This window comes from Epinephelus fuscoguttatus, linkage group LG4 (assembly GCF_011397635.1).
Source record: "Epinephelus fuscoguttatus linkage group LG4, E.fuscoguttatus.final_Chr_v1".
NCBI lineage: Eukaryota > Metazoa > Chordata > Actinopteri > Perciformes > Serranidae > Epinephelus > Epinephelus fuscoguttatus.
The window spans coordinates 4,703,219-4,730,877 of record NC_064755.1 but is presented as its reverse complement, the minus strand read 5'-3'; the positions used below and the strand labels follow the sequence as shown (position 1 = coordinate 4,730,877).

General features: G+C 39.1%; 1 protein-coding gene across 2 annotated transcripts; it reads right to left on the bottom strand.

Annotated features, from left to right (window-relative positions):
• Positions 1–10,803: 10,803 nt before the first annotated feature.
• gal (galanin/GMAP prepropeptide) lies at positions 10,804–24,006 on the bottom strand. Of its 2 annotated transcripts, XM_049574532.1 has the most exons (7): positions 23,719–24,006; positions 23,465–23,545; positions 20,719–20,773; positions 18,640–18,711; positions 12,534–12,620; positions 12,331–12,402; positions 10,804–11,223 (listed from the first exon to the last, which is right to left on the bottom strand). In XM_049574532.1, exons 2-7 carry the CDS (start codon positions 23,543–23,545, stop codon positions 11,162–11,164), a joined length of 429 nt encoding a protein of 142 aa, XP_049430489.1. In that variant the 5' UTR covers positions 23,719–24,006; the 3' UTR covers positions 10,804–11,161. The 2 variants fall into 2 exon arrangements, with proteins under 2 accessions (XP_049430489.1, XP_049430490.1); XM_049574533.1 differs by lacking the exon at positions 18,640–18,711 and having other exon boundaries at positions 23,719–23,993.
• Positions 24,007–27,659: the final 3,653 nt, after the last annotated feature.

The following is a 27,659-nucleotide window of genomic DNA, read 5'->3' as shown; positions in this document are numbered from 1 at the left end:
GTTTTATGTTTTGTCTAAATCGCGTTATTTTCAAACCATCTCATAAACATAAGAACATGTAAATGATGAGGTTTCTGTCAGTATTTTTGTCATGTTTGTCTGCTAAAAACATCTAAAGATAATAATCTAAATACATGGCATGTTTATCATAATGCCCAGAGGGTGAAAACCCCTTTAACTCTTGTAAAAGTCACTGAAATTCACCTACACAAGGCAGACCTAAGGTGAATCAAAAGCTGTTCTTGTTCCATTTTTAGTACCTGTACATGCATGGTCTCATTGGAAAGGCAGCACTCTGAATTCTTTCCCTATTAGTCAGAATCACTGCAAGTGCCTCTGTCATTGGCTTACTTAAGTTTCAACACACTGAAATAAAAGGAGTTTTTTGATCCTCTGAATATGTTTTATTAAGGCTTTGTCCAGGTGTTTTTCCAATAAAAGAGGATAATGTACTGAATGTGTGAATATGAGTGAAACACTAATCAGCAAAGACAGAAATGTCTCTTTAGGAGCTTATTGTGTATAAACCACTTATTGTGTGTAAAAACACTTCTGGAAAACCTACATTGATGAGAAATTGGTCAGTATTGGTTCAAATGAAGTGTCAGCAAAAAGGCCAGGGGTTTACCTCCACCATGGTCACCTGCAGTCTGGTTTCTTAGTAGGTGGAATGAAAGAAATTACCAAGATGTAGAGAAATAGAGTGTGTGCCAGGAATGTGTCCTAAAACCCTGAAACAGCTTAGTGTTTAACCACCCAACGTTCCCTCATCTCAATGTCAGTGGATTTTTTTGAAGGGGTTTTTGGTTATATGCCTGAAATTAGGTCTGTGGTTTGCACAGACTTATAGGAATTTCACAGTTGGCTCTACAGTATAAAATACGACCAAAACCCCCCCCCCCCGTCTTTATGATTCATAAAGGGCATAACAATTGTCTTATCCCTTATCCCTAATTTTGTTATTCCTGGAGCACTATATATGAAACAATGTAATGGCAGTTTGTGGATATCTGTGGATGTAATAATGGGTTTGGACAAACATTTCACTGGATTTAGATCATGTGGACCTCAGAGAGTGCATGAGATGAGGTGAATGCTGTGGAAGCTGTGGTTCAGTCTGGAAAATCTGATCTATGGGTTCTGATAAGGCTTTTTATGTGAGTTAAGACTGTTTATTTGTTTGTTTTTTCTGTGACAGAGGTGTTTATTGAACCTGCTGTGGTGATTGTAACTCCAAGTGGTCAATATAAATGGAACTAAAAGCCAACCCAAAAGAGGGAGGAAAAAGTGTTGCTTTTACATTTTTGTTCACTGTACATTATCTATTTATTACATGCTCTGGTGTTGTTGTAAAGTGTCAGTAAATGTAAGCAGTATCTTCAGAGTCACGTGACTTTTTTGACTTCAGCACAAGTTTAGCTACAATAATATCTATGTAGTATGTATTTCATGATTATACTTGAAAAAACAACAACAGGTACATTAAATATTTGTAAAAGTAAGTTTTAGAACTGTGTTAGAGTGTGTAAAAACATGATCTTACCCTAAGTGATGAATTTTTTAGGAGACTTGAGGTGATTTTGTCAAGTCCTAGGAATGTATGAAGCACTGACACTTTGATCTGTTCCACTGATTTGGAGCATGAAATGGTTATCCAAAAAAGTATGTCCTATTGTTTTGGGACAAAGAGTTGGCAGTGGTGTTATCAAATTTCCACTGAATATGCAAAACGTGCTGTTCACAGGTTAGGTCAGGTAAAGCCTCCACGCACACACTCTCACAGACACATCCTCTCTAATCCCTTTACAGAGTGTAAAGTCCTTTTGTGGCACTGATTTAAATCACCACACCCTTTACAGCGTATACACAGACACACATAGAATCATACTGTGATTCCAAAGTGTTGAATATTTTATATGTGTATAACCACACACTGAGTTACAATGTGTGCGTTTTGCTTGTTTGCTTTGTTTTCTTTCTTTTTTTTTAATGAATATGCAACATTTCCTCAATACTTTTCTATTTTCATTATACCAGCAGGGGCCACTGTGCACAGGCAGCCCAACCAGCCCAGCCAGCTCATACACAACCACGTGGCCCCTCCGAATACGCAGTTTCATCCTGGACTACCAGCTGGGGTCTAACCGAGTCCATCAGATACCCAGACTTAACTTGTTCAAATTGTTTTTCACTGAGGACACTGTCAGGACAGTGTGTGAGAACAGAAACGGACAGGCACTTACTCAGATCTCCCTCATCTGTAGATAACACTAGTTGCACTGAGCCGGGTGTGTGCTAGTACACATATAAAATATGGAACACTTTGAAATCATGGCCTGATTCTGCGTGTGAGTCTATGTATGTACTGTACATAGCATGGTGGTTTAAATCAATGCCACAAAAGAACTTTACCTGGCCTCACCTGTGAACACCTTTTGCATAATCAGAAAGGATCATTACCCCTCCCACTGCCAACTTTTTATCCCAAAACAATAGGACATACATTTTTAGAAAGACATTTAATTGTCCAAATTAATGGAGTGATGAATATGTTTGAGCTTCATACATTGCAAAGAATGAACAGAATCACCTCAAGTCACCTAAAAATTCACTACAATGACTAAAACTACTTTTTTTACAAATGTTTCATTTAGCCTACTGTACCTGCCTTGCCTTTGTAGGATTCTTCTTTGGAAAGACCCGTCCTACCAAGAAAAGATCCTTGAAAATCACCAACTGCCTACAAAAGCCATAAGCTATCGGGCTAATCACTGGCTGTTGATTGGCTCTGTAAACTAGGAAGTAAGGCAGGCCCCTCCTTTCAACACAGGCTCTCTTTGGCAAGCCTATGAGGAGAGCATGGTTATAGGCTATACTAGAGTAAACCCAGCATTTGGACAGTGATGAGTAAGCATATTTATATGAAAATGGGAGTTATCACGTACAATAAGAAGAGAGGGAGATTCTGAACATTTGAAATGATACAATGTGTTTGAACTAAATATTTCACTCGATTTGGATCCTCTTGACCTTTAGGAGTGTATGAGGACTGCTTTTGTTGGAATATAATCTATTTGTGAGTTATGACAAGGCATAATTGATTGATTCACCCTTGGTCCCTCCTGACCCTAACGACTCACATTGTGACCTTAACGATTCTGAAACTAAGAGCTGCAAGGGTTCCCACCCACACAGGGTTTAAAGCTTGCAACATCGTACCAGTCTTTTAGAACTGAAGAAGCTTCTCGGATGAGAGGCAAAACGTCTTCAAGAAACACAAGCAAGTCCAGTGGCCTACGATATAGCATTATTACATGAACTTTGTAATGCGTAAGATATATGAAATGATATGATGACAGTATTTAAAAAAGAACTGCAGATAATATAATCAAACATGCAATAATTGGTGCAATCATGCTTCAAATGCATGACATAATAATGCAGTCTAGGGAGAACTAATGCTACGACATGTATACAGTCACTGTTAACTGTCAAGACAACAAACAAAATAGACTGGCATAAATAAAAAAAATGTTTAAATGGGTCAAATGTTTGTAGTATTTCACATGAATTTAAACAAAATTTAGAATAAGAGGCAAACTCATTATATCTTCACTGTTACAGCAGGTTCTGCCACTAGATGTCACTATTGACCTTTGAGTTGACAAGGCGAGTCTGCACAGTCTCTGAAATATTTGCCTGTTCTGAATACAAGCCAAAGTTCTGCACCCTCTGTGAGACTATGCACCACAGAAATAACAAGCTCTGCCACTTTAGAGGTTATAGCTGCTTCACCACATGTCTGCAGACCCCTGTAGAGAATCAGCTATGTAGCTTACCCAGTCCACACTGATAAATATAGAAAGTGAATGTGTATGTATGCAGCTGCTAGGTGTATATAGTATAAATATTTAGACAACTCATACATAAGCTGGACAGACATTTCCCTGCTCATGTCTGTGGGCTTCAAGATTCCCCCTGGTGCTGATAGACAGAAACCTCCCAGCAAGGTGCACTTTGCATATGCAAAACACTTTTTTTTTCTTTTTTTGCACCAGCACTTTGTGTGTGCAAAAATAAAAATAAAATGTCCAAGGGATGCCCTTTTGTTCCAATTGAGCACCTGCCCAGCGAAATATCTGTGCACAGCACTCCTGGAGGGACTACTATACACTGCTGTATTTATTTAAGAAGTGAGGTTTTGTCTGGATCCCTGTTTTTGTACTTGTATTTGTGTTATATTTGAGTTTCCTGTGCTTTGTTCTGTGTGTTCCTTATGTGTTCCTGTATATGTATATGCATATGCAATGACGATAGTCCCTTGAGGACTGAAACGTTTGCTGCTTGTTTGCTGCTTGTGAAGATCCCCAGTAAAATTATCTTTCATTAAGACTCTTAGTCTACATTTGTTTTCTGTGTGCGAGTCCTTTTCCGCTTTTTGACTTTCATCTCTGACTACCGCACCAGAATTAAGAAGATTTTGGACTGATGTTGAGTGCGCAGCTTTTTTCTTGCTCATTACTTCCTGTAACCCTGCCCAGCATGTCTTCCTTGTACACCTGTTTTGCTTCTTGCCTCGTCAGCCCTGCCTTTGTGTTGCCAGTCATCTTTGTTTTGTTACCCAGTCATAATGTTTCCCTTATTTCAGGTTCCTGCCCACTCCAGCTTTTTTTGGTCTTCTGATTCGCTCCTTGCAGAGGTGTTGAGTTGAGTCACATGACTTGGACTTGATGCTGCATTCTATTGGTAGCCGGAACCGGGATTGATACGGTTTCCGGTCCGGAAAGGTACAAAAGAACACCCGTTCTACCTGGAGGTCTCGTCATCAAACTCGGGCAAGGTCCAGGTAGACTGAATCGGTAGAATTGACGTCACGACGAAGATGGCTGCGCACATTGTGAATGGTAAACAAAGTTATTTGTCCTCAATTTGTCCTCGTATATGCTGTTTAATTAAGCGTTTGTGTTGTAAAAATCATACAAGTACTTTGCAATGGCATTTCTATTTTCACTGTTGATTTGTTTTGGAAAAAAAGTCTGTGCAAGCCCGTTGTAGCCTAAAGTCATTTGAACCAGCAAAGTCTCCGGTGCTCAGCAACCATGCAAACAAAAACAAACTTACAGCGCGCCGCCATGTTTTCCGGACTTTTCCAATGAAACGCTTTCAGATCAGACGTGTCATACGGTCATATAAATCCGACAAGGAATGACCGACCTGGATTGCCAAACAAATGTGGCATAAGTCAGACCTTTAGTCACAAATTTGATGACTTCAGACGTGACTTGACAAGATGAAATGACTTGAGACCTTCCCCCAAACCCAAATATTAGAAAGTTATATTATTTATTATTTAGAATATTATTTCAAATGTTATGTTACTCTCGGTGGTGTGGTGGTTAGCACTCTCGCCTCACAGCAAGAGGGTTGCCGGTTCGATCCCGTGGGAGGGCGTGGGAGCCCTTCTGTGCGGAGTTTGCATGTTCTCCCTGTGTCAGCATGGGTTCTCTCCGGGCACTCCGGCTTCCTCCCACAGTCCAAAGACATGCAGATTGGGGACTAGGTTAATTGATAACTCTAAATTGTCCATAGGTGTGAATGTGAGCGTGAATGGTTGTCTGTCTCTATGTGTCAGCCCTGCGATAGTCTGGCGACCTGTCCAGGGTGTACCCTGCCTCTCACCCGATGTCAGCTGGGATAGGCTCCAGCCCCCCCGCGACCCTCAAGAGGATGAAGCGGTTAGAAGATGAATGAATGAATGAATGAATGAATGTTATGTTACTCAGTGTCAGAAGAAAAAAAATGGTACAACAGATAATTTTGTTTGTGTACAAAAACTACACAGTCGTCATCAAAAAACAAAAACTATGCAAAAAGTGCAGGTCAAAAATTACAGGCGGAGAAGCAACAACTTACAACTCTAACATTAACTGATTAGTGATCATTCTCTTTTGGTGCTGTCTGTATCCATTCCTGATAAGCTAACCAAAACTTAGAGATGGAGGCTTAACCCTACACTTTTAAAACAACCCGAACTGTGTACTTTCATCAGAGAACAGATTGACCTTTTATTGACCTTTGATTATCTGCTCCCAATAATTTCAGTTTTTGGGACACATTAAAAGCCTTTCTGAGGGGCCGAATTATATCTTATACAAAAGGATTCAAAAAGAAACACAGCGCTGAGCTTAATACTCTGGAACTACAAATTCATGCACTTGAGAAAACATACCAGAATGCCCCAACTAAGGACAGAGAATTGGTGAATCTGAAATTAAAATACAACGCTATGAATACATATCAAGCAGAGAGGGCATAACTAGGTCAAAACAACAATTCTGTGAACTTAGGGAGAAAGCATATAAAGTGCTAGCAGGGCAACTTAAAACTGAGGAAAGCAAACAAACAATTAATGCTGAAAGACTGTCCAAAGTTACAATTTGTAACCCCACCGAGATTAATGAGGCCTTTAAAAAGTATTAAATGGACCTTTATACATCACAATCTCATGGAGATTGATCTAAAATGGAGTCTTTCTTATCCTCTGTTGACTTGCCATGTTTATTAGAGGGAGACAGGGAGAGTCTGGAGAAGCCTTTTCTAGTACTTAATTGTTGGACACTATTAAATCACTTCCTGTAAATAAATCACCTGGGGATCATGGCTTTCCATATGAATTTTATAAAGAATTTCAGTAACCTTAAAAATCTCTACAAGCTCAATTTAGTTAGTTTGCTTCAGAAGGTGGGAGAAGATTTGAAAAGAAATGGGAGAAAAATTTACCTCCCACGTCTCCAGTTGAGTATCTGTGTCATGCTGGCCAACCATTATTTAGAACTATCTCAAGGGTGTATACAGCTCTTATGTCGACTTAATCAATACCAGATATGGATAGATCAAGGCTTAAATGGGAGACGGACCCAGGAATAAGTATTGAGGAGCAGTAATGGAGGAACTTGTGCAGAGATGGGGTCACCTGTACTTTAAATACTAGGTATAGGCTGATACAATTCAAATTTCTGCATCAGCTGTATATTACCCCGCATAAATTACACAAGTACAACTCCAATATATCACCTCTTTGTTTTAGATGTGGCACAGAAGAAGGAACATTCCTTCATTATACCCAGCAGTGTTCTAAACTTCAGGGGTTTTGGCAGGGCGTATGTGAAACTCTATCAAACATCCATGGGTTTACGTTTCCACTGGACCCTGTAATTTGTTTACTAGGGAACTTTACTCATTCTAGTCTTGAGACAAATTATGCTAAGAAACTTACAGAAATCCCTTTGACAACTGCTAAGAAATGTATTGCGATAAAGTGGAAATCAGACGCCCCCTTCCAAAAAAACCCAAACTAAAAATGGCTGTTCAGCAGTCCGCTAAAACCCTATCAAGCAGTTTTTGAGCATCACGTGAACTGCGGCCTTATACAACTTCCACACCGACCCCAATGTGCTGCAAACGGCGGATCTGAGGAACAGAGCAACCTGATGAGTAGTATGGCCCCAATGCTACCCGAGATTCAGTAGCGTGTCTCCTGGCCTGCCTCTATGACCACTTCTCTCTCAGCTGCTTTGGTTTAGTGTCTGCTGCAACCCATGTGCTCTCTTCCTGCTTCACCCTACCTCAATAAGTGCATCATGACTTGTTTGGGACTCGAAAAAGTTAAGGACTTGGGAATTGACTTTGGACTTGTCAATCTTGACTTGGGACTTGAGTGAAAAGACTTGAGACTTATTTGTAACTTGCAAAACAATGACTTGACTTGGTCCAACCTCTGGCTCTACTCTGTTAGTTCTTTGGCAGTGTGTTGTCATCATTCCCAGTGTTGAAGCCTCGTCTTGTGGTCACAGGCTCACTGGCTCAGGCCTTTATAAGACCACACACGAGGTCGTGGCCAGTGATGGTTGCTACGGGCATGGAATACCTGGAGTGTCGAAGCTGCAAGAGGAAGCTGCTCCTCCTGCTTCTGAGACATCCACCAGCATCCTAGTGGTAGGGTAAACACATACATGTATATGTATATGTGTGTATATATGTATATATATGTGTATATGTATTCTTACACACACACACACACACACACACACACACACACACACACACACACACACACACACACACACACACATTAAGCCTGATCAATACTGGAAAACAATGGTATTCAGTGCTCAGTGTGCATACAGGACCAGAGGCTAGTGGTGCTAGTATATACAGGAAACCAATAAATGAGATTAAATGCCCCTCAAAGAGTACTTTTCAACCTGGGCCCTATTTCCCCATGTGACATGTGTGCGTATGATTCATTGGTACAACTCGTGTTAAAATTGGTTCAGTATTGAGGGAGGTGGATGCAACCAGAGCCGCAAAACGAGCTAAAACGGTAACGGGGGCAAATGCGTCCCGTGTAAGTTTGCGCATTAAAAGTGCTTTTTATTGCCACTGACCGGTTAAGATCGCCAGTGCTATTTGTAAATAGCATACTAACCGTTTCGAACATTGTTTATATAACATTACCTCCACTGTGTCGAGTTGTACCTATGAATCATACGCACACATGTCACATGGGGAAATAGGGCCCAGGTTGAAAAATACCAAAGTTATCCTTTAAGCCCTTTTCTGCCAAGCACATGTATGCATGTTTTTTAAACATGGAAAAAAACTGCTTTACATAGTCTATACACTTCTTTACCATTGCCAGGAGACCAGCGCTGTGTACACTAGGGTTGGGCGGATCGACACTAAAATATCAATACTACAGATACTGCCTTTTTTTGTTTTGAAGATCGATTCTTGGGTCAATAGGATTGATACCAAAAGAGGGATAAGTTTCACTCCTCTGTGTTATATCCAATGGTATGTCAGGAGTAAAACTGCCTGCGCAAACAACATTCTGTTGTTGCGAACACATCTGTGTGCACAACAACATACGTGCTGCACACACGCAGTGCACCACAGCACGCACCCTGACTAGTTTAATTGTAAAAATTTTAATCTAAATCATAATTGAAATGATGGCTGAACAAAAGAGTAAAACAACAGAGAAAGACAACTGGGAGCTGCAACAGAAAAGAAGGGAGGAGAAGAGAAATGCGTCAACATCCAGACCTCTGACACAGAGACAGAGTTAGCTGACAGAGTCTGTTCAGAGAGGCTCAGGCAAGGAATATTTGGGTATACAGTAGTGAAATTTATATTTTAGATCAGATCTTCAGCATTGGTAATGTTACATTTTAAAACTGTAATCAGTCATCATCAGCTGTTACTTTAGCAGACTGATTAATCACCTCATAAATCATGACACACTGCTTTCCCCTACATGAAAGAACATAAGTTGCTTTTAATGATAAAATGTATTTTACTGGTATCAATATGGTGACTGTGGCCCTGGATTACTTGGAATTGGATTGAAACCACATTTTATGATATCATCCACTCCTAGTGTACACGGCACTGCAGCACGCCTTTCTGTTTTGTTTTGTGTTTTTCCATTACTGTTGTGCCATGCTCAACATCACAGACAGGCTGGAAAACAGTAGTGACCAGAAAGCAGCATGGAGGCCTGTAAAAACTTTGCAGTGGTTACTTCTTTTTTATAAATCTCTAACTTATTAAGTCTTTCTTTCAAACTCAGTGCAGACTAATTTGGAATGATGATTGAGCGCTGCTTCGGCAGAGATGGATGGTATTGTGGTGACACCAATTGCATCTCGCTGGTTAAGGGGGTAAAATTAGCGTGTTCACCTGGGTGTTGTATTTCCATCACTGCCAATCAGAGCCAATAAATACTGTGACTACTGCAGAGTCATTTGACTGATATAAAGTATGAATGCAGATTGTAACCTTTCCCATTGCATACAGAAGCAAGATGTTAGTGGGTTTTCTGTGCAGTGGGAAAGGGGCTTTCCTTTTACCTTAAGGACCAAAAAAATGTTTTACAGTTATAAGATGATGTAGTCATGATTGATGATCATTAGCTGTTTTGGTGCATCCTCCAGCACTTGATGCCCTGTGCACTGTGCCTGATGTATTTAAGTGAATGTGGCCAGACCTGTTCTTTCTCTATTAACCCTTTAAAACCTGGAGCAACATCGCCTTTCTAGTGCTGCTTTCAGATGCCTTTATTTAAATTTTTGAACCCTGAGCAAACTGGTGTGATTTCTTTCAAAAACAGGGGGGAAAAAAGGCAATGAGCAACTTAGTAAGAAATGTCCCACCAATTTCCCCAAAAACCAACCAACCAACCAACCAACCAAACAAACAAACAAAAAACAAATAGATTTAGAAAATTGTTTTCAAAAATATAGGGAAACGTTTGAAAAATATATTACAGAATTATTATGATTTTTAAGCATTCTTTCCAGGTCATTTGCTCCTTTATTTGTAACTTTCTTTATTTCTTTTTTTTTAAAAATTAATTTTCTTGTTTTTAATTTCCTTTTTTTTTTTTTTTTTTTACCAATTTCTTGCTAATTTTTTTTTAGGTCATTTCTTCTTTGTTGCTCATTGCTTTCTTCCCATGTTTTCAAAAGAAATCAAGCCAATTTGCTCAGATTGACAAGAGTTAATACAGGCACAGAGATAATCCAGAACAGTTCTGTTATTGTTGGTGCTCTATCTCATAACAAACCAGTAAAGTCACTGTTGACTTCAGACATTTTACAGAATAATAAATAGGCTCAAGCATGTGCTATTTGTTTGTTTGTTTGTTTTTTACTTAATTGCATCTGAAATTTGAAATATAATTATTGTGTTTGTGACTGATGCAAACAGAGAAATTCAGATTGCTCATTGAGTCCAGTGCCATTTGTTTATTTATTTCACTCCATCCTCTGAAATCAGATAATAGTATATTAAGATGATAATACAGTGTTGGTTTCTGAACAGAGGTCCCTGTTACCAACATCCAACTACAGTCTGCAGACACTCACTGACCTTTGGTGGATATAAAGTTTATTTACACAGGAGCAGAAAGATCTGATGTTTGTATCGGGGAACAATCGATCTCAAAGAGTTAAAGGATCAGATCTTTGGTACCAGGACAAATCCAGTGTCAGAGTGTGAATGGAACTACAGTAAGGTAACATTTAGGATAAAGGGAGGTCCAGACAGCAGAAACAGACTTGGGTAGATGGAGATGAACTGCAGAGACGCAGATGCATTAAGGATTGGCCAGTTCGTCTGATGTCACAGAAGAAGGCATGTTGTCCAAGGCTCCCATCTCTGTAGGCACACACACACATATGGATATCTTAGTGTTCAGAGATCATTACTATAGACATATGTGTCAGACAAGAGATTTGTCAGTTCAACCAATCAAAACTTTCTACTTGTGCACAATATATCTCCTATTCTAACAAGCAGAATGGCATGTCGTTTTTTGAGCCCATTCATGCAAAGATGCTGTTCTCTCTTATTTATTTTGTTTTTTTCTGTGTATATGTTCATGTTTTTGTTTTTGTGTTTTTATGCAGCGTTTCTCTCTAACACTTGCAAAATCCTCAGTATTTTATTCCATCTAACACTTTTGTATTGTGGGACATAACTGACATTGTAATGCTGGGTTCACACTACACAACATTTTTGTCTGTTCCAACAGTGACTATGTCAGATTAGGCACAGTGGAGTCTTAACCTTCTTGCTGTGACTTGGCCGACAGACATGACAGACTACATGCTGGTCCACGACCTATCATCCCTGGTCGTCTCTCTCACTGTGTGTGTTGTCTTTGTGTTATTCTTTTCCTATTTTACTATTATTATTATCATTATTATTATTTTTTCAGTCACTATGGCTGTTCACGTCCCAGCCGAAATGAGGAAATAACATTCTTTGCTAGCTTGATGCTAATGGCAGTATTTACAGTTGTACTGAAGTGCCTGTGCTCATTGATACTGTTGCTCTCTTATGAAAACTCTCTTTGGTCCGGAACAGGCCAGTAGACTTCTGACAACAGTCAACATTTGTATGCCGGCCCATGTGGGTAGTAAATGGGCTGGAAAATGGGCCATATATGGGATTGTTCATGGGTTATATATTGGCCCCATGCCAATTGCCCACATGTGTGGGTTTACCCAAGTGGGCCCCAGATAAGATGCCCTTTTTGGGCCCATACCCTCTTGGTACCCAGGTAGCACTAGCATAACCACGTGGGGCCCACTTAGGTTAGGCCATCGATGTGGGCAACTGGCATGGGGCCAACATGGAATCCATGAACAATCCCATATAGGGCCCATTTTTCAACCCATTTACTACCCACATGGGCCCCACATACAAATGCTGGCTGTGTCCTCACATTTGAGTTTGTTAAAACAGAAATGATGAGCATACCTTTAAGCTTTAGGTACGACAGGAAGTCAATGACAGTGTGGATGATGTCGCCATCTGCTATTCTCAGGGCACCTGTGGAGGCAAAGCAACAAAGTGCAGCCAGCCGTCATGTCACTGAGAGGTTACACAACAAATTCACAGAGTGTATATTTTAAGAGACAATAGCTGAAGATTGTTCTTTTTACTGTATGTGATAGACAGACCTGTTCTGAAGTCCTCCTCCTGGCCCATGTCCCTCTTGCCAGCCAGACCTGGCTTGTCTCCAAGTGTCCTGTGTCCATCTATGCCATCTGGACAATGAGGAGTGATCACAATCGATATAGTCATACAAACAGCAGCAGTGTTAACTGAGCATTTGATTTCACTGGTAGCAGCTCTAAGCTCAACTCACTTGAAATGATGAAAAGTTAAACTGCAGTTCAACTTGATAGAAGTATCATAACAGCTATTAAGTTAAAACAGTTTCATTTTCAAGAAAATCTTTTCCAGCTCATCCAGGTGTTCCCATATTTCAGCTGGGAATGAAAATCTTTTATATTTGCTTGACAAAAAAAAGATTTGACTTTATCAAGCTCAAGCTGTTGTGTGCTACATTAACATAGTATCAGCTGAAAACACACACACACACACACACACACACACACACACACACACACACACACACACATATCCTAATTATCCCACTGTTAAACAAGTATCATACATTAGACACACATACATACACAGTGTACACACGGCACACCTCTACCTAATCTCGTAATCAGAGCTAAAGGACATTGTTGTACACTTGGTTATTTCAGCATGGTATTTGGTTTGTAATGGTTTGGTTCAATTTCCAAAGTTTTACAGACCACCTGCAGGGCTTGGCTCATGGAATTGCAGTAAAACAGAGATTTGACCAATAGAGGAAATAAAAAATGAGACATCTAAACAAGATGGACTGCAGTTTGAACACACACGGAAATGCATTAAAAATAATAATAACAATGAAAAACTGAAAATAAAAAAGAAATGGAAAAGCAAAGTGATTAGCCACGGTGGAGGGTGCATCATTAGCTCTCAGTGTATTCCTTTGGGCCTTTCACAGTGACATGTCTTTGACAGAGTTAAGTCCTCATCCTATGAGCTCTCCAACATTTACAAATTTGCAAACACCTTTTTTAATGCATTAAAGTGGTCCATGGTAGCTCTACCATGGAACAGATCAGAACACACTGGTCAAAACAAACATGTTAACCAGTGATGTTTTTACAGTATCATACCAGAATGCTTAGACTGACACTGAATATTGCCCATTGGAAGAGGGGGAGAGACATTGTTTTAGCCTGCCGAGCTAACGCTCACAAATGAATGCAAAAATAAAGCTCCAGCTCTCGGGGTGGGGTCAAGTCTCACTTAAGCAGTACCAGTTGGGTGCTGAGTTGGGTCTTAAAGACAAGGGCACAGGAAGGGGTCAGGTTTCAGAACTCCTCAGTACAGATAGGTCTGTGTGAAGCCTGCTTGGTAGACAATGTTGGGGGTAATGCCTTACAGTAGTATATTATCTTCTAGCAGTAATAAAGTAATATAACATGTTCCCAACAGGATTTTGTGTAATATTATTACATTAACGATGTTAAATGTTTTCATTTTTCATTCAACCACACTGCTCCACACTGCACACAACTTGTCATGTTATTATATGCTATATCATAGAAGGGTGCCGGTGATCGACACATCTGGGTCATGTTGTACTGTGCATTATCATGGTCATTGCGTGTTTCCATTAACACACCTGCAATGTCTAAAACGCATCTTTTTCTGCTTTTGCATCCTATAGGCTGCTAGAAAGCAGCGGGGATAAAGAGCTGGCCTCCGGTTTATTTTTTCCGCATCCCAGTGATCAGCACATCTGGGTGATGTTAGTACCCTACTCATACCCCCTACACCTGCAGAGCAACACCGGTACACAGTCCCATTGTATGCATACCTCTCTCTCTGGTGTAGCACTGTGCAAACACCCAGTGCCTGCTCGTATGTGCTCTTCTTTCTTCTCTGAAAACGTAATGTGCGCTCACATTATATATGATCCAGAGGTTTAGGAGGTTTTTACCAGGAGCTGAATTATCCACAGAGGTCTCCTCCTCTCCAAAACAAACTGACGAGGTGATTCAAACCGGTACAAACACAGAATAAAGCAGTTTCATGTTACAAATCAGTGTTTCTCTGATGCTGTTTGGCACATTGGAGACAGGCTGCCAGACTAGCCGCTGCTAATAGATGCTCACCTTTTTTCTCTGATAACTTAAAATTCAGACGTTCAGGAGGGTTTTTTTTATCAGAGGCCAAATTATCTGCAGAGGTCTGCAGCTGCACCTGTTTCATGTTAAAAAAAATATGTGTTTTTTCACGATGTTGCCTGTTGGAAAGGGGCTTCTAACTGTGGTGGCCAACACAAAAAACGAGGATGACCCTATTGAAAGCCAGTGTTAGAGTTGTTTGTGTTCTGGGTGAATGATTCTTAATTTTGATTCTTGTTTTCAGGTGAAAACAATAACATTAAACATTGAAGAAAATATACTTTTTATATTACATTCAATCTCTGCCAGTATATCTCCCCAAATGCTACAAACTGGACCCTTAAAGACTCTTCTCACCATCTAGATAAAATACATACAGCATAGGTATATTTTAACAAGTAGGTATGTAATGGCTACCTGGATAGAATATAGAGTTGCAAGTTAGAAAACAGATCCTGGTAATATCTTCAAACAGCACTAAGTGATGTTACAGGAAATGGCCTGTTTTTGTTCCTTCAGAAAAACAGATGCTTCATTCTGTGACTCTAATTTAATAATAACACAGCAGGTGTCTACAAACTGGAGCTCACAAAGAATCTTTTCAGGCTTTTCTGCTGATGATACATGACAATGGATTTTCACGAAACTGCAGGAAATATCTCCCTTACCTGTTTTGTTTGACTTTGCAGCATTACTCACTAGTGTTTTTCAAGTATATGTCTTTATCTTTACGTTCACACACTCAATACACAACTTTAAATTATGAGTGGTCACAATGTGTGGTGGTTGAAGAGGAAGGACATTAAGTGCCTGGAAGTGTTTGACTCATCTTAATGGCTTCCTCATTAGCTAAAGTAGTGCTTGAGGTTATGTTGAACTATAAGTCCAATTAAAATACATGACATTGGAGTCACCCAAAGGAGGGTAAACAGTGCATTTTATTTTAATGGTTTTGTGTTTCAAGTATAAACTACTCCTCCTTTATATTAATTTGCATTATATATATCCTGCAATGTTTTATGCCATGTGTTTTACCATCAAAATTATTATGCAGTATGTCTGTAGCATGTAGCATGTTTGGTTAAAAATTCAAAACTTCTTATTTATTTCATAATTAGTCAAATAACACTGTCCTTATCAGTGTCAGTTAGCAAATTACTGTAAAAATCCACAATAAAACAGTATATAAAACAATAAAAAGCTGGACTGAAAATGCCTTTGTTTGTTAATGTCATATATGGCTGAACTATGGGTCTGTAGGAGCCAACACCCTGGAAATGTGTCACTGCCATAATAACATTTAACTGCATTGTAGCTCTGTATATGCAACGCAGCTGTTTTTCCTCACACTGTTATATTTCAAAATAACAGCACCAATGGTTTCACAGAGGGACTCTAAATTAAAAATTCTACTAAATATGCAACAACCAACAAATAAAATTCACTCAAGGATAAACAATTAAAGTTTTTTATGGAGAAAATGCTCAATTTTTCATTCCAAGTCCCGTGAAGAATTTAGTGGGGTTTGTATGTAGCCATTTTGAAATAGTTTAATCTAACATTAAGTTGTCTTAACTTCCCCTATTAGCGATTTCTGACATTAAAATAAACTATCAAGCTGATGTACACATTTTTGCTGTGGAAACAAAAAGCTAGCATATTCCTCAGAGATGTGAGCGCAGGTAAAACGAGGGTGGGCTATTTAATGTAAGAGGCCTTACTACAGGTCCATTACAAAGCTGCCTTTCAACAGTCTAATTTCAACATGATCTCACTCCAAACTCATCAAATATGACAGCTTGGTGAGTGGCCCTACACTTCAAACTAGACTTAGGCAGTATCACGGTATTACGGTTTACTAGTTTATTTAGAGATCTGGATGGTTTAATTTTCAATATTTTCAAAAATACAGATGACCTCTTTCTATTAAACTCATATGCAGATGCTATGACAAGGATGTATTGTATGTAGAGCACGTCATGCGCCACCAGAGGTCAGTCTTTACTGGTGCAACAGCCAGCTGAGCTGAGACATAAGGCAATTGTCATTGGTGGGGATAATATTACTGGACTCTAAGCAGTCAGCCAGCAACAACAGAGAGAGACCGTGGAGAAAAATGGCATATTTTCACATCTAGCTCGGTGAATTAAGGTATTATTAAGGGATTTCGGTGATTGTTGGAGCAATGGTCTAACTAACTGGATGACTAAAAGACAAGCTGAGATGATTCTGGTGGTTGGCCTTATTTGTCAAGTCTGAATGAGTTAATGAGGCAATTAAGCTGGTATTAGTTCAGCTGAATTTAAATTCAGAAGGTTGGCAGCTGTGGGCTATTTCTCCATGTAATGAGGAAAATAGGTAAAAGAATATTTCCTTTTTTGACTTTTTTTTTAATTTATATGGTTTACCATCATATATCATATACCTGGGTGAAATTTCACATAAGTATGAAGAAAATAAATTCCACCCAAGGCTATTTCAAACTACAACGCTCTAGGTACCCCTCTAGCATCAGTTTTGGTTGCTCAAAGACAACACGTCAATCTGCTCATTACATGTATAGAGTCTCTTCAAAATAAGTGCCCATGTTCACAGGAAATGTAGATTTCGTCAACAAAATGACTTGTTTAAATTCAGAAAATAAGTTCTTATTTTAGGTTGAAATAGGTACGTTTGTTAGATAACTTCACTTAAGTAAGTTCACATGCATGTCATGTGTCTTAGACTCCAACAACAAAACACAAACTCAACATCTAACACAGGTTATGAACACTTGTCACTAGGTGAAAGTCCTGTGTTTGTTTGACCCATCATCCCCTCATCCTCTATCCCTCCCCTCTGTCCTACGTGGACTTTCTCACTCTTTATACTGTATCATTGCCGCGGGTGGGTTTACACTGGGCTTAGCTGATAGCCTGGTGCATTTCATAAAGAGGCTCAAGGGGGCCTTGTGTCTTGAAATCAGATGCTGATGGCATCATGATGGAATTAATTTTTCCCCAGAAGTTTGAACCACCTTTCAGGTCAGTTCCTGTTTTTTTCTGTGACATTTTTAAAATGCAGCTAGATCTGGTATTATACCGTGTTGATATCATACGTAATGGAATTACAAGCAAACCAACAGCCAAAAAACTTTCAAGTTTGCTGGAGACTTTCTGACAGTTATGAAACTTCCTACTGTCAACAATCTGTGGCAAAATGGCTGCCATGTAACCTTCATTGGCAGTTTCATCTAAATGAAATCCATTTTTAATATTGACATAATCACCTCAGCTAATAACTGTTCATATGTGGCAGGGGGCCAGATTAGGGGGGCGGGGGCCAGCTGCTTCTCACTTCATACTGGTTGTGAAAGAAAAAAAAAAGCAAGACAAATGCAATTGTTTCATCTTTCTTTGAAAATGTATTCAACTTTCCACCACTCCTGAAAGTGGTGGAAAGTTGAACTGTTGACTAATGCCTCTTTGCCATGGCCATGTCTGCGTGGACAGTCCTGCCATTGTGAGTTGAACAGAAAAAAATGCAGAGTGATCTGAATAACCAATATTGTGTGGTGGGCTACATATATAATATTTTGAAAATCAAACCGCACACCACCTAAAATTGGTCTGCAGGCCACAATTGGCCCCTGAGCCGGACTTTGGACATGCCTTATATACGATAACTAACCATTTCTACCACTTAAGGCATTTTAATCTAGTGTACTAAATGTTTAGGGTTGTGATCTTTTTAAAATAATGTGTGAATGCTCACAAGAGATTTTCCTGTTATTCCAATTCGGTCTTCATTACGGAAACACAGTCGAGCCCACTGTGCCACACCTTTCCAACAGACACTCTGAGATCAACATGCGTTTCTTTGCTCTTAGCACAGAGGGAAAGCAATGTTTGGATGCGAAAGCACAGACAGCAGTAGGAAGACGGATGTCCTCTCTTGATGAGTGACAGAAGCAGTTATGAGGCGGGATGTTTGTAGAGCAATTCCTGGCCTGACACCAAGGCCCTGCAGCGGCCGTACGTTTCTATCTTACATTGATTGACCAGCTCGTCTCTGCCTCTTGCACTGGGAGAATCCTTTATCTGAATAAGGTGATCAATACGACCTGAAACACAGGATGAGGCAGGAGCAACCTTTACCTGGGCTTCACACAAACACACACACAAACACACACACACGCACACACAAAGGACAAACATTTTCAGGGTTCCTGTTGTGGACTGATTTGAACCCTACAATGGGTATGAACATACACACACATACACACATGGAAACCATCTGGATAGCTAGTGTTCACGGTAATGAGGCTATCTTTAAATTACACTAAATGAGCTAACACAGTGGAGACAGTGGACAGGGACAAAGAAACAGAACAACATTGATTCACAGAAGATGAGTTTGACCTTTTCTGTTGTAAGTCATGTTACCCAGGCATCATTTTCAAACAATACAGATGAGCTCAGACTCTATAATTGTGAAAGATATATTACATTTCTGGGTCTGGAACAAAGACTTCTATCCACCCCCCACTTTAGGTTAAAGCTACTAATGAACATCTTTATGTTGAAACAAAATTTGATATTTTGGGAAAAAGGCTTATTCACTTTCTTGCTGAGAGTTAGTTGAGAAGATTGATATGACCACCATATCTGTCGATTTTAAAAAAGTATGTTATTTTGAGACCGCTGCAGCAGCATTCCAGGTTATATGTAATAATCCCTGCGGGCAATTGTGCCCATTCAAAGAAATGCAGTTTTTAGCAGTTTTTGGTTTTGTTTTTCAGTCTCAGAGGTTGCTGCTTGAGTTCACTGCACACTGGCAAAAAATCAAAAACTGCTTGACTTGAAGCAATCTCAGTCAACTGAGGGGTCTCTGACTGATGATTTGAATATCTGACTTTAAGGGTGCTATTTCTCTTTAATGTCCTTCCTGTAATGTTGTCAGACATCTATAATAATAATCTCAGCCTGTCAGTGGCAAAAGCAAAGGCTCTCGCCGAAATCATTCCCTCATTCACCACTCCCTACTCACTATGCGCGTTCTATGTAGAGCACCATATAGTGAACTCAAATGCAACACAAAGGTCATTTTCTTTGCGCTTGTAATTATGTCATTGCTATTGTTAAATTAAAAGGTCATATTAACATCAGCTGCTGAACCATCCATTACAAATACTGACATTCATATTTGTGATAAAAACATGAAATTATACTGAGCATATTCTCCCAAATTAATAAATAACATTACAACATACTTTGTACCCGTGTGTTGTGCTATGAGATGCACTGCTCTCAAGGCTGTAGCCATGGAGTCAACACTGGGGGGGGGGGCAAATCTGCACGCCCCCCCCAAACACACACACCCTTACTTCCTGTCATTGAAATTCTAAAGTAAAATATGTACAAATTCACTAATATATCTTGGACAAACCACACACAGAAGTGCAATACTTGAACCAATAGTAATAAGAACTATTAACACTACTTAATGTGTGTTTTGAATCAACTTAACTTTACAATACTTCACAGAAACCCTACTGCTGACTAGTGTTTTGGAGGTATAACTGCAGAGTAACACAGACATGCCACTGCACAACTATAAACCTGCCTTTAGCCTCCAAATGTGAGTGTTAATTTGCAACCCCACAGCTTTTTCCAGTGGCTTTTCAGCCCCCAAATATGGGTGTTTTTTTGCAACCCCTGAAACCGAGACATTGTTGATTTTCCAGAGGGGATTGTGCCCCCAAAATGGGGTACGTTGAGTCAAAACATGATAGTATCCCAACCATAACCAAGTGGTTTTGGTGCCTAACTCTAACCACACATTAAGCACAGCATTCTTGACATGTAAAATTTCAACATTTGTATTACATATCATCATGCAAATGTAACACATCTGTGGGTTGAGGAAACGTACAATGGCAACCTTTTTTCTGACGATTGGGTTGAATATGACAGAAAAACATTTGGACATACTGGAAGCACATGATGATTGCTGTGAAAGCACATGATGATTATCACAAAGTCTCATCCCAAAACTACATTTCCAGATCTCTTGAAGTGAATTTTTGGATAATAACTGATTACTGATGCAGTGTGAAGTCAGTACTTACGGGGACCTAACAGGTAGCCAGCGCTGTTCAGTGTCCAACCACGTTTCTCCTTCGCCTGCAGACACACAGTGATCAGATTATGAACAAGGACACACAGACACACAAAGGTTAATTATGTAATGTTGATTATTTTATGTTTTCTTAAAATAGAAATATGCTCATATTCAGAGTACATTTGAAGATGGATTAGTAAAGTCAATAAATGAACTTTAGATGTAGCCTACCAACTAGGAATGCACGATAATATCGGCACATCATTGGTATCAGCCAATATTGGCTTTAAAACGAAGTATCAGAATCAGCCAACCGGCTTTTTCTATTTTTTTTTGTTTGTTTGTTTGTTTTTACAATGAATGAATATTACATACACTGAAAACATTCTATTTCATTTCTCCATCTGCTAGTGGGCCATCAGGATAAATGTGTGCATGCATAATATGATGTTAATTCCACTACAGAAGAGACTTGATGATCACTAAAACTAGGTGGGAAAAAGGTGGATATATTGACATCGGTATTGGTTATCTGTCGAATGAGTTGTTATATATTGGCATATTGGATATCAGCAAAAAATCCAACATCGTGCATCCCTACAATCTACCATCATTCTCTCACACATTGTGCACATATCTTAGCACAAACCGAACAGCCAGAGTGTGTATTATTCTATCAACTCTCATATTAACTTAACTTAATTGTAAATGTCATACTTTCACATTATTATTATTAAGAATATACTATATTATATCATAGTTTTATATCGCAAATTTCATGCAGAGATGCGCTAGAAGTGCTTAACAAGACAAGATCAGATGGAAATAAATCGTATGGAGAACGGGGCACAACCTATGGTAAGTGGTTACACAGGATCGATCCTTTTATGCTTCCAGACAGTTGACCACAATACCACCAAACAGTGACCCGTGAGACTGGACGTGTCTCGGTGGAGTTCAGTGACAAAGAGTTCTTTCCGCCAAATTAATGCATCTCTTTGACATATTTGTTTTTTGACAACAGAGCTGTCTGTGTAAGTCAGCTAAAACAACCATATATCATCTTATTAACTGTCTTTTTGCCTAATACATAGCACTGTTTTGAACTAGAGGAGAGCGGGGCACAACCTAACACATTTTAGTTTTAGCTAAATGTTATTTTTTTTAAAAATCAGATTTTGTTTTGTGATATTCTAACAACATGCACATCTCTGCTACAAATGAACAGTTGTTTTATTCTAGAACTTACCTTTCTTTAACAATTGCACTTGGAAGTGGTAGGAGTGAAATGTTACCCCATGGGTGGGGTCAACCGTAACAGGTTATTTGTAACACTTGCTGGAAAAGTCTGTTTAACACAATTAGTTGAGGTCAATCTATATACTATAGATTGATACTGTTTATGGCAGTGTTATTATGAAATTATAACGTTCTCACAATATGTTTTATGTAATCTTGTAGAATGTAGTTTTTGGTGGGACACTTCAATAAATCCAGCTGTTTGACCGAGAAATGTGTTGATGTTTTCACACACAGCACTATAAAATAGATATTAAGGAGAGAGGTGTGATGTATCATGTATTGCAAAAAGGCTTAATGCTTATTTTCTTCAAGGTTGTTTCATAAATGTGTATTATTGAATTTGTGCTCATTCTAAGGAAGTGTAACGAAGAAGTGAATGACTTTAAAACTGTTCATTTACTTTTTTTATAGTTTAGATTTCTGTCTTTCCCTGGGACAAAAGAAGACTAAATAAAATTAAAAACCTAAAGAAACACCAATATAGAAACATCGCTGTTGGTTGTCTGCAAAATTGTTAATTTCAACACTGGTATCAGTATCAGCCCAGAATTTCAAAATTGATGCATGTGTAGTTCAATTAGAAAGTTAATTTGTACATTTTATTATAATTCTACAATAACATATATTCATTTATTGTTTATTCTTCTTAACAAGTAAATTTGTAATTCTTTTTTTATTGAATATTGATTTATATTATCATTCTAACATGTGTACACATATTTGTATCATATTTGGGGAGGGGCTAGGGCAGCTACCACTGCTTTTTGGATTTCCAAACATCTATCCATCCCTCATCTAACCGCCAATGCTTCATGAATGGAGAGGAAAAATCAGCCCAAAGTTATGTGTATATATTATATTTTTCTCTTTTCATCCGTGATAGATTGATGAATAGATGTATGTAGATACCTATCTCTCCATCTACATCAGGGGAAGGATTCTCAATACATGTATCCATCTGTTAGTCTATATGAGTATAAACTATGATAAAGTATGAGTACTCAATGTATGAATATTGACAAGACTGTGAAACTGTGTCAGTAACATACCTGACAAATTAAAAATACAAAGTTTCTCATTTAATTGAGGCCATTAGTTCAAACTGAGGTGCAAAAACATAAAATGCGCTATAGATGGCTGAGTTAACGCCGCATTTCAACAACGAACATCGCTGTGTGGAAATGTATCCGTCAACAAACTTTATCAGTGTTACCAATACACTTGACGCGAACTGAAAGCCGAATTAAAAAGATGGGTCTTTAATCTCTTTTAAAAATTCTAAGGGAGTTTGCCGTTCTCAGATCCATTGTAATTTTATATTGTGTATTTGCCTTTTTTACATTGGTATCTTAGATTGTGTTTTAATATATCTGAATAATGCGACACCTTATTGGATATACAACACACGGTAACAATAAAGCTGTGCTGAATGTTAAATTTAAACATCTTACCGCAATGACCAAGCCGATGGTCTCTGACAGAGTTGCGCAAAAGATGAGCGACACGCAAAAAATCCCAAAGCACCTCTGCATCTAAGAAAGAGAAAAAAGAAACCATCAGCTTCAACAGCAAAGTGTTTGGATACGTTTTTACTGAAGATGAATGTCATCAGCGAACATGCAGGACAACTTTCTCCATCATATGTGTGCGGTTTAGTCGACACTTTTCCAGAGAATAAAAAGAAGAAAGTAAAGGAGTGACTTACCTTTGATGTGACTGTCCCGTCTGTTCCACTCTGAAGTCAGCGGCACAAGTTGGCTGGTGTGTGTAACACTCAGTGGTTCGGATGAAACGAGGACTCCATCCACCTTTTATGTCTTTCCAGCCCGACCCTGCTGCTGTCAGCTGGCGTCAGCAGCTCCCTCCTGCAGACAGGATGAGCAGGTCACGAACACAACGCATAATGAAATTCAATAATATCATATAATGCCATCATCAGATTTTTCTATGTCGCCTTTGGAGACTTTGGATTGAATTTAAAAAAGGGGGGAAATACGTCTGCGCTGTTTTTCTGTCCTGATCTGATGTGTGACTTTAACAAGCATGTTCCAGCTGCAGCCTCTGAAGGAGCAGACGATCAATAAAACTGTGAGTCAATAATCATCATTGATTTTATGGCTCCTGTTTTTTTTTTTCTTTTTAATTATAATTTCATGATTAGTTTCTTGTTTTTATATCTTTCACAGTTTGCTTTTGGTGCAGATTTTGTTGAATATTATACATCAACTTTTGTAAATAGTGTGACACTTGTAGCACACCAGTAGCAATACAGATGTTTAATACAGATGGATAATAACAGTATAACCGGGCCTTACTGTCATAGACCTAATATTACTACACGAAGTGACACCCATAGGACAAGAAGGTAACAAAGACCTGCCAGAGGACTCTGGACCATCACAGCCTCCAAAGGCCTGATCAGTTTTTAGCATGACTCGTGCAGATCACAGAACACAAATTTACAAAAGAATAAGCATATAGCCAGAGAGGATAGAATTTGGATATGAGGCCATCACATAGTCTCTCATGTTTAAGGACACTTTGCAGAAAAATTCCATCAATTTCACTTGTGCAAAACACACGATGTCACATGTGATCTCGTGTGAAATATGTTGAAGACATGATTTTCATAGGGGAAACTTAACATAATGGAAACGTGGTGGAATGTGTGAGGCCCATGTAAATTCCCATGTGAAACCTATGGTGACATGTTTTCCACATAAAACTGACACTTGGGCAGTGACTTCCAGTGTCAGACCGTGGCCGGTCACCATCATCAGGGGGAAACGCGGTGGAACAACAATAAAAATTAAGGTGGTGGCAGTCAGTGTAGGGCAGGCAGGAGGGGTGGTCGATGGGTCCAACGACCACCAACTTTCAGTTGGGAGGCTGGTGTTTGCTTCCTGTAAGATTGTAAAGCCAAACCCTGTTCTTTTGTCCTAAACCATTTGCTTTTGTTGCCTAAATCCAACCGTGTGCGTGCTGAAGGAAAAAAATAGCATTTTGCAGGGTTGTAACAACGTAGTGCATTTATTTTGAAAGAGACTGTATGCAAACTGTACATTTCTTGTGAAAACAGCAGTGTATTTTGAAAACAGACAAAGCATGCGTCCCAGACTGTCAACAACCAACGCACCCAGGGTACCTAGCACGTCATATCTCGATGTGATAAGTCCATGACCAAACGTCAATACGTGACAAGGTTGGAGTGAGAATGTGTTGCACGACATGTTGCAACATGTGCCTGCATTTGATCATTTGTGTAACCTGCATGTGATCTTTGTGTAACTCCGTGGAAGTGATCCATGTAACCGATGATTCAGTACCTTGGACACCGCAGAAGGTATTGAATTAGATTGATTAACATGTGGTTAGATTTAAGTTCAAAACCACTTGGTTATGGTTCGGGAATGATCATGTTCAGGCTTAAAAACAAACAGTTCTGGTGGCAAAATTCCAGCTGGGAGCACAGAGATGTCTTGATAAAAAACAGTCGGTTTCTGGCTGCCATCCCATCAGGAAACACAGCAACAGGTAGCTAAAACGCCACTGGAAACAGAGTGATGACTTGCTGAAAATCACCCAGTGGTCTCGAACAGTGGTCTGAAGCTTGTCAGGCGTCTAGTCTAGGTATCACGCCATCCACCATCCCCTCCACCTCCACATGAAAAAGTAGCTGATATACTACATTATGAAACATACAAATGTAACATATTAGCGGTTTGTAGAACCACACAATGCCAACATTTTCTTCTGCAGACTGAGCGGAAGGTCCAGTATTCTGCTGATAATCCCTGCTCTAATGGTCTGTGTAGGGAGGCCATGGTTCAGCACCACGGACAGACTCAAAGCTATTTTTCATGAAAGGGGCCGAAAGCTGTGTCCAAAATCACGCAGTGTAATCTGTTAGTGAATCATCATCATTTTGTGCCATTTTCACATTTATAAATCCAACATACTGCACTGTGGCATTGTTAGCAGAAAGAAGTGTACATTTAATAGACACTACATGTTTAGATCCACTGCAGGAGTTTTTGAAGGTAGTATATAGAGCATGAATTTCACATTCAAACACAATTTGAACAGAGAAAGAAAGAGAGAGAGTATACATAGTGCAGTGTAGTTATTTCAGACACACCTTCTGTGAGCCCACTTAATGGTTCAATGACATGTGTAGAGTCAGGTCTAATGGTCCATGATAGGAGCCAGTGTGGCCCCTGACAAAGTTTCAGGCCTATAGACCAGAGAACAGGAAAGCTGTGTTGTGGGCAGGAAAAGATGCATTGCTTGCAAATCAAGGAGTAACAAGTACTCAAACTTTACAGGTACTAAACTTTACAAGTTTGAGTATAAGTGAGTGGATGGGGTGGGGTATGTTTGCTGAAATAATACTGCATGCTAAATAAGCATCATAGTTTAAGTCCACATTTTAAAACTGAATGGTTCATAACAGATTACTTTTTTTTTTTTTAAATTCAAATTTTTATTTGGAACAAGGTTGGTACATGTTATACACTACAGCATGTTTACATCATGTCCCTGTTTTTGATATAAGGGTAAGAAAACAAAAAGAAGACAAATCAATCCTAAAGAAACCATTTTACTTGCTTCTTTCTTAGTATCATAGCAATGAAAGAGAGGGGGAAAAAAGGGGGGGGCTAGTTGCTTACATGTACTCCTGAGACAATATAGCACTTGGAACATCACAGAATCAAAATATAAAAAGCAACAATGGAGTAGCTTAAGAACTTAGGGGAGTTAGTGGATTAGTCTCGTCTATTAAAGATTACCTAAAGTCCAATCTAAAGGAGGATACATATTCAATCCATGACTTCCAGCAGTCTTCAAACTTTTCCTATTCAAGTCTGAGTACAAATGTCAGTTTTTCCATGATTACATTGATCCAGTCCTCAACAGTGGGAGTTTCAGTTTTCAACCACTTTCTCGTGAGAGCCTTCTTACTCGCCAACAACAAAATATTGAACATATACCTATTTTCAAAACCCTTAACAGTAACTGGTCTCAAACCCAAGTACAATATTTCGAAGCAGAATGGGATTGTTGCTTTCAATACCTTTTTTTCAATACCATAACAGTTTTAATTTGTCCCCAATATTGCCTGAGCAGTGAGCAACCCCAGAACACATGCTAGTGATTCGCCTGGTCCTCTCCACAGGACCTCCAACAAGAAATGTCTCTGTTTAAAAACCGTTGTTGTGCTGGTGTCTTAAAAAACCTTATTATATTTTTCCATCCAAATTCTCTCCAGGAGAGGGCCGCTGTACTTTTCCACTGTTGTTTGTTCAATTTTTCCCATAATTCCAATTGCATTGTGAAATTCCCTTCCCTTTCCCATTTTTCTTTGATATAAATTGTGTCCTCACCCATTCATTCAGTTAGTGTGGTATACAACTTTGAAATACTTTTATGACCTGGGTCCGATTTATATCCCTTTAAAAAAACATTCAAAATACCTGAGTCTGTCTTATCTAAAGCCTCCTTTCTTATTATCTTCTTAGTATAATGTCTGATTTGTATAAATCTGTATCGTCCAAATTTGTTAGGTCATGTCGGACTTTTAATTCCTCAAAGTTTCTGAAAACTCTGTCTACATAGAGGTCACTATATTTAACCATGCCATAAGCT

Bases quoted from the DNA above. Each gene is read 5' to 3' on its own strand.
- gal (XM_049574532.1), bottom strand. From the start codon at position 23,545: ATGCAGAGGTGCTTTGGGATTTTTTGCGTGTCGCTCATCTTTTGCGCA. The intron at 12,621-18,639 runs GTAAGATAGAAA...CTCATTGTCCAG, and splicing joins AGACGAGCTGGTCAATCAAT to ATGGCATAGATGGACACAGG. The intron at 12,403-12,533 runs GTCTGTCTATCA...TTGCCTCCACAG, and splicing joins GGAGGAGGACTTCAGAACAG to GTGCCCTGAGAATAGCAGAT.